This window comes from Helianthus annuus, chromosome 17 (assembly GCF_002127325.2).
Source record: "Helianthus annuus cultivar XRQ/B chromosome 17, HanXRQr2.0-SUNRISE, whole genome shotgun sequence".
In the NCBI taxonomy this organism is placed as follows: Eukaryota; Viridiplantae; Streptophyta; class Magnoliopsida; order Asterales; family Asteraceae; genus Helianthus; species Helianthus annuus.
The window spans coordinates 58413626-58421180 of record NC_035449.2 but is presented as its reverse complement, the minus strand read 5'-3'; the positions used below and the strand labels follow the sequence as shown (position 1 = coordinate 58421180).

Below are 7555 nucleotides of genomic sequence, written 5' to 3'. Positions count from 1 at the left end.
TCTAATTCAAGATAATTACACGGTTAAATGGAGGATTATTTCATATCTTAACATGCTTAAGGGTTGTCCCAAGGACCACCCGTCACATCCCCACACTTAACCGTTGCTTGTCCCAAGCAACTCATCAACATAGTTTCGAAATAAGTGATCAAATCAAACCAAACAAATCATGCAATTTCTTTATCAACCCCTTTTTAATGCCCAAGCAATACACCCCTCACAAATTCTCTCCTCTCGGCTACAAGTGGAAACTAGCAAAGATAAGCTAGGCACACACTAGGCAAACGGGTGGTTGCACAATCATAAGCTTGTACCTGAATCAATCATTCTCCTATAATGGGTCAAACATGAATGCAAATCAAAGGGGCTTAAAGGTTGTAACGTGGCTAGGTGTATGGGTAGGAAATGGAATATATATGAGTAGCGAAAATTCGACCCGGTCTTTTTATTACAAATACCAAAACCAACTAACAAATGCATACTACTATATACAAGACAATGAAACCTTCTCTTTTTTTTTCTTTTTCTTTCATTTTTTTTTTAAGAAGCAATATGATAATACATTAACCATGACTACTTCAAACTCACAAAACTACTAATTATATCACTAATGCTATAAGACCGGGTCAAATTTGGGTACATTTTCAAGTAAGTAGCTAGGGGAAACAAATGATAGGCTTTAGGCACAAAATTGGGCAACTAAATGACCAAACCCCCGCCCCTCTCACTACCATGCTCATATATATAACTTATGAGGTCCAACCCCCCAAATCCCACACTCGCTCACACCAACGACGAGGCTACCTAATGCCCTTATCCTTTCTACATTCATGTCTAACAAAGGATTCAAATTGCATTCAAGCACAAGATCTAACGCACCCCCACCCGTAGCCACTCTCATCAAAGATTATTTATATACACGTGTGGCTACAACTCTCACCAAGAATGAAAAGGGTAATAAGGGTTGCCGGTGCATTGACTTGGGGATAAATTAAGGCGACAAGATTTCACATTGTTTTGCTCGGCTTAAAATTTTTCAAAAATCTTCAAAAAATCCCCCCCATCCCCACACTTGGGATACATTGTCCCCAATGTATGGCTTTGGGAGGTTTTGATCACTACCTCAATCAATATCCACGAAAAGCTTTTATCTCAAACCCCAAATTTCTTTTTGTATTTTTTTCATTTTATATTTTTTTTATGTTTTTCGTTTTAAACATAACACCACCAACCAACCAAACCCAACAATCAATCATATGATCAATCACCACCCATCCTCCCACCATAATCAACATAAATCAAAAAATATATACAAACTATACAAGAGAGAGAATACCACCTGATCAATAATAACGCGGTCCTGGGGGCCCAAAGATGGACGACATCATATCGTTCCACTCTCCAAACCCGAACGAGCCGCTACTGCTTCCCTCTTGTTGTGGTCCCTCTTGCCGTCGTGGATCGAGCCACTGAGAATGGTGGAGCTGTGGGGTCGCATATGAAACGCTGCCATCATACGGTGGCAATGAGGCATAATCCACATGTTGTGGATCCTCAACCACCGGCCTCCCAGCATGCCAGTCCGTATGCATTCGCCTCATCTGATCATCGTGATATCGGTTATTCACTTCCACCTCTTGCGAATATGCGAATGTACGGTTCCACGATTCTTGTCGGTCAAAACTATGCTTAAGCGCCCGCTCAATACTAGCGCTATTCCGCGTGCCTTGATCAAATAATGACCTCTCTGAACCCGACCAAGTATCAAAAACAGCCGCCGGCGGGCGTTGGCTCTCGATCACCTCCTGCATTGAACCACTATAAGCCCACCCCGGCTCATATGGTTGCTGCGCGTAGTCGTAAAACGTACCACCATGACCACCATGAACAGCCCCAAAACCAACATTTGCACCACCCGGTGGCTCGTCTGCGTAATCATCATCCCCACTCAGAACTAACTCTTCATCGCTCTCAGGTTCATCCGGTTCTCCCGGTAACAACTCCCTTGCACCTAATTTCAACGCCCTCCACCGTTGACCCTCCGATTTCAGCTTGTGATAACGTTCAGACTGAGTGTATGTCCAAACGTTTCCCAACCTATCCAAAGTAAAAGGCAAGTGCCTTTTCGTTAAACCCCGGTCTTCCGATGTGAGTGCCTTCTGCTGCTTCATTAAACCCGTTATGATGCGACAGTACGGGACAATGTCTCTCCCGTATTTGTTCCGGCATATCCACAAATGGTGCATAATCAGGTAGCGGATTGGAAAGCGTGGGGATCCATGCATCAATGAATACAGAACAGGTATCTCTGGAAACCTCACCTGCTCTTTATCCCCTCTCCTTGGGATGACATTAAGTAAACAGATCGTATGCAAGAGCTTGGCTTCTATCTTCAGATTTTTTCGGTATAACACGCCACCGTACCTACCGGGCAAAAACAAATCCGCCAACATACTGTTCCATGTCACATGCTTCTCGGGTTTGAGCAATAAGTCATCAAGCGTGGGAATCATGTACTCCCTAGCTGGAAGACTATCATATTTTCCCAACTTCTTCAACGTATCGAATGACATTTCAACTGGCACCCCGTGTACCTTCCCAATCAACTTCATTTGCGATGGCCTGTGAAAGTTGTGACACTTAAGTGTTGCCATCCACTCCTGAATTTCAGTCATAAACAAATTGCTCTTATCCTTATCCCAACACTTGAGTGCTCCTTCCCAACCCAAAGCACGGAACTTGTCATACACCCCGAACTGGCCCAACTGAGGTTCATCAACCTCTCTTTCACAGATGAATGCGGCTGCTTTATTTTTTAACTTGTTCATGCAGTCGTTATAAAGGGTTGGCTGCCAGATGTCGGGTTGGTCATCCAATGACCCCGAATTCCACACCGGTTTGTCACTTGGGTCTAACTCCATCTCTTCCTCTTCTTCACTTTCACTCTCGCTTACCCTACCCATGTATTGCCTCTTCTTTGATGGTTGCTCCTTTTCCTTACCCTTGCTCCTTGATGAGGATGAACTTGAACCCGGCTTTTCCTTTGTCTTTGCCATTTCCTACACACATGAAGAAACAACAAAACAACACAAAAATTAACATTCTCTTCACAAATCATCCCCACACTTGCTTGTTGCCATGGTTGTAGATGTTAGTGAACCCAAAGTGTATCAAGAATTTGTCAAAAATTGGGCATGGTGTCTCTACAATGTAGAGCATCCCAAAAGTTCACTACTTTAACCATAATTCCTACATCTACAACCATCAACCATGTTCAATAACAATTCCATACTCATATCCTAGCAACAAGCAAGTGGGCAAGAACATATAACCTAAATCACCTCGTTTTTCGCAATGCATCACTATAATATAGCAAAATAAGTGTTCATACCTTGTTTGGAGATGAAAGGATGCTTGTGAAACTAAAAATCCCAAAACCCCCAAATTATCTCAACCTAGGGTTTTAAACTTTGACCCCAAAATCGCGTTTTCTCTGGAATTCCTCCTCACAATCACGAAGCTTGTGAAAAATTAGTCGATTTAGACCAAAACCACACTTGATTTGGGCAAGTATTGAAGATTTGATGAAAGAAAGAAGGTGGAAGAAGAAGAAAGATGAGGGTTCTTGGAGAAGAAGAAGTTGGTGGAAAGGTGAAGAATAAATGAGTGGTTGGGGTTTAATCACGTGACCAGCTTGTTTGTTTTCGGTTTTTTATATTTTTTTTTTATGTAGACACGGAACTCAATCGACCGACATGTTTTTTCCGCGTACCGTAATTTACGGTCTCACCGTAAATTACGGTGAGACCTGAATGCCAAATGTGTACCGTAAATCAGGAGAGAAATACCGTAAAACCCAAAAAAATTTATACTCCACCGTAAATTACGGTAATACCGTAATTTACGGTAATCTCTGAACTTCAATTCTCACCGTAATCCAGTAGGTTTGTACCATAAAAATCCACAATTTTTTAACAACCACCGTAAATTACGGCTCCACCGTAATTTACGGTGGACACTGGGCATCCACATTTTGCTAAAACTTGAGGTGTATGTGACCAAATTTTTAGATTTTTTAAATTTTTCGATTTTTTATGTTTTTTTTAATTATTTCAAAAACTTGGAAAAATCACCCTACCCCCTCAAAAATCCCGTGTTGTCCTCAACACGATGTAAGAGCAATTCGCGACCCGAATTTCCCCACACTTGTTTCGAACACGGACTTCGAAAAGCTATGGCAATTGTGCAGAAATACAAAACAAAACAAAATGAAACTACTATGTACACTACCACCAAACCTGGGCCTCTTAAGGTTGTTCCTCCTCGACCGGGCGTAAGATGTAGCCCGCTTTGTCAAGCTCCAAATTATTGATGTCATTTCCTTCCAAGTACGGCTTCAAGCGGTGACCGTTCACCGTTTGTTGTTTCAACGTTTGCTCATCTTGGATGTCCACATCACCAAATTGCCCAACTCGTCGAATAACATACGGACCCATCCATTTACTTTTAAGCTTGCCCGCAAACATTTTCAACCGTGAGTTGTACAACCAAACCTTCTGACCCACTTCGAACGTTTTCTTGTGTAACTTCGCATCATGTACTTTCTTTAGCTTATCCTTATAAGCCGATGCGCATTCGTACGCCTCATCTCGAATTTCTTCTATCTCGCTCAATTGTAATTTCCGCAACTTACCCGCCTCGTCGTAATCCGCATTAACTGTCTTGATCGCCCAATGCGCCCGATGCGCCAACTCCATAGGCAAATGACAACCCTTACCATACACCATCCGGTACGGTGTTGTGCCAATCGGAGTTTTGTAGGCCGTACGGTATGCCCACAAAGCATCATCCAACTTGCTCGACCAATCCTTTCTGTCCGTTCTTACCGTTTTCATGAGGATCTCCTTGATTTGCCGATTGGACACTTCGACTTGTCCACTCGTTTGCGGATGGTAAGGTGTTGCGACTCGATGATTCACGCTATACCTTTTCAACAATTTTCCGAAGTTAAAGTTTTTGAAATGTGAACCACCATCGCTTATAATGATCCGCGGAATTCCGAAGCGCGAGAAGATGTTGGATTGAACAAATTTACAAACAACCGAATGGTCGTTTGTGCGCGTTGCAATAGCCTCAATCCACTTCGAGACATAATCCACCGCCACAAGAATATAAAGGAAGCCATTCGAATTCGGGAACGGACCCATAAAATCTATTCCCCATACATCAAATATCTCTACAACCAAGATTGGTTGTAGTGGCATCTCATCCCTCTTCGATATGCTACCCATCTTTTGGCAGTTTACACAATTCCGGGCGAACTCAATTGCATCCTTGAAAATAGTGGGCCAATAAAACCCACAAGATAGTACCCGATAACCCGTTTTATGTCCACTAAAGTGACCCCCGCAAGCGGACGAATGGGCGTGCGTTAAAATTTCCAACACTTCCGTCTCGGGCACACACCTCCGAATAACTTGATCCGGTCCGATCTTGAAGAGATCCGGCTCATCCCAAATATATTGCCTCACTTGGACCATGAATTGTTGACGACGCTTTTTGGTCCAATGGGTCGGAATGGCACCCGTGGCTAAGTAGTTAACATAGTGAGCGTACCACGGGGCAACAAAAGTGGACACGGCTAACAGTTGCTCGTCGGGGAAACTTTCATTAATTTCACTTAAATCATCGGTCCCCTCTACCGGAATCCTAGACAAATGATCCGCGACTACATTCTCGCTTCCTTTCTTGTCTCGGATCTCTAGATCAAATTCTTGCAACAATAAAACCCACCGAATCAAACGCGGCTTCGCATCCTTTTTCTCCATTAAATACCGAACCGCACTATGATCGGAATAGACTACTACCTTGCTTCCCCAAATATATGAGCGAAACTTATCCAAAGCATACACCACCGCTAGTAATTCCTTCTCGGTTGTGGTGTAGTTAAGTTGCGCTTCGGATAAAGTTTTGCTTGCATAGTAGATAACCACCGGCTTCTTGTCAACCCGTTGACCCAAAACTGCACCAATAGTGGTATCGCTGGCATCACACATTATCTCGAACGGCTTTGACCAGTCAGGTGGTTGCAAGATAGGCGCCTTGACCAAATGTTCCTTCAAAACAGTAAAAGCTTGCATGCATTCATTAGTAAAGTCAAACGGAACATCTTTTAATAACAAATTGCATAAGGGTTTGGTGATAACACTAAAACCCTTAATGAAACGTCGATAAAAACCCGCGTGTCCCAAGAATGACCGTACACCCTTAACATTTTTAGGAGGTGGCAATGATGAAATTACCCGTATCTTTGCCTTATCCACCTCCATCCCTCTTTCCGAAATCACATGTCCCAACACAATGCCCTCTTGCACCATGAAGTGACTTTTCTCCCAACTTAGCACTAAATTTTTCTCAACGCACCTTTTTAAAACCCTTTGCAATTCGTTGAGACAAGCATCAAAAGTAGTGCCAAAAATTGAGAAATCATCCATGAACACTTCGAGCGACTCTCCAACCATGTCCGAGAAAATACTCATCATACATCGTTGAAAAGTTGCCGGAGCGTTACACAACCCAAATGGCATTCGCCTAAAGGCAAAGGTGCCATATGGGCATGTGAAGGTGGTCTTGTGTTGGTCATCCGGGTGTATGGCAATTTGATTATAACCCGAATACCCATCTAAGAAGCAATAATATTTTTGACCCGACAATTTTTCAATGATTTGGTCAATAAAAGGTAGCGGGAAATGGTCCTTAGAAGTGGCGGCATTCAGTTTTCGGTAGTCAATACACACCCGCCATCCGGTAACCGGTCGGGTGGCAATTTGTTCACCACTTTCGTCTTTGACTACTTGAATGCCGGCCTTCTTAGGCACAACTTGGGTGGGACTCACCCAAGCACTATCCGAAATCGGATAGATGATTCCCGCGTCCAACCATTTAATTACCTCCTTTTTTACTACCTCCCTTAGGTTCGGGTTCAACCGCCTTTGAGCTTCTCGTGTCGGTTTGGCATCTTCGGTTGTGATAATTTTGTGCATAACAATGGATGGACTAATTCCTTTGAGATCGGCAATCGTCCATCCAATAGCACCCTTGTTCGCTTTTAACACCTCCATCAAAGCTTGCTCTTGTGCCACTTCCAAATTAGAGGCAATAATGACCGGCAAAGTGTCATTATCCCCTAAAAATACGTACTTCAAATGGCCCGGCAAGTCCTTGAGCTCTAACTTTGGTGGTTCCTCCAACGATGGTTTTGTACCCGAATCGATTTCCACCGGTAGACCCTCGAATTGATGGGTCCATGGTGGTCTACCTTCTTTCATCGCCATCACATCTTGTGCTTCCTCTTCAACCCGTAATGCATAAGCATGTACCTGTTCAGAAAAATCACACAGGCAAATATCCAAACCATCCTCCTCATACTCATGCGGGTTGCATCCATCTACTATATCTGCCATAAAACACTCATCAACACCGTTAGCATTAGAATTGTTAGTAAAAACATTCAAACGCATTTTTCGATTTCCAAACGCCATATCGACCGTACCAA

At 43.2% G+C, this 7555-nt stretch overlaps 1 protein-coding gene across 1 annotated transcript; it reads right to left on the bottom strand.

Annotated features, from left to right (window-relative positions):
* Positions 1–761: 761 nt before the first annotated feature.
* On the bottom strand, positions 762–3628 carry LOC110922059. Its single transcript, XM_022166381.2, has 2 exons — positions 3392–3628; positions 762–3059 (listed from the first exon to the last, which is right to left on the bottom strand). Exon 2 carries the CDS (start codon positions 3054–3056, stop codon positions 1344–1346), a length of 1713 nt encoding a protein of 570 aa, XP_022022073.1. The 5' UTR covers positions 3057–3059; positions 3392–3628; the 3' UTR covers positions 762–1343.
* Positions 3629–7555: the final 3927 nt, after the last annotated feature.

Excerpts from the sequence above, each read along its gene's own strand:
- LOC110922059 (XM_022166381.2), bottom strand. The coding sequence starts at position 3,056 with ATGGCAAAGACAAAGGAAAAGCCGGGTTCAAGTTCATCCTCATCAAGG.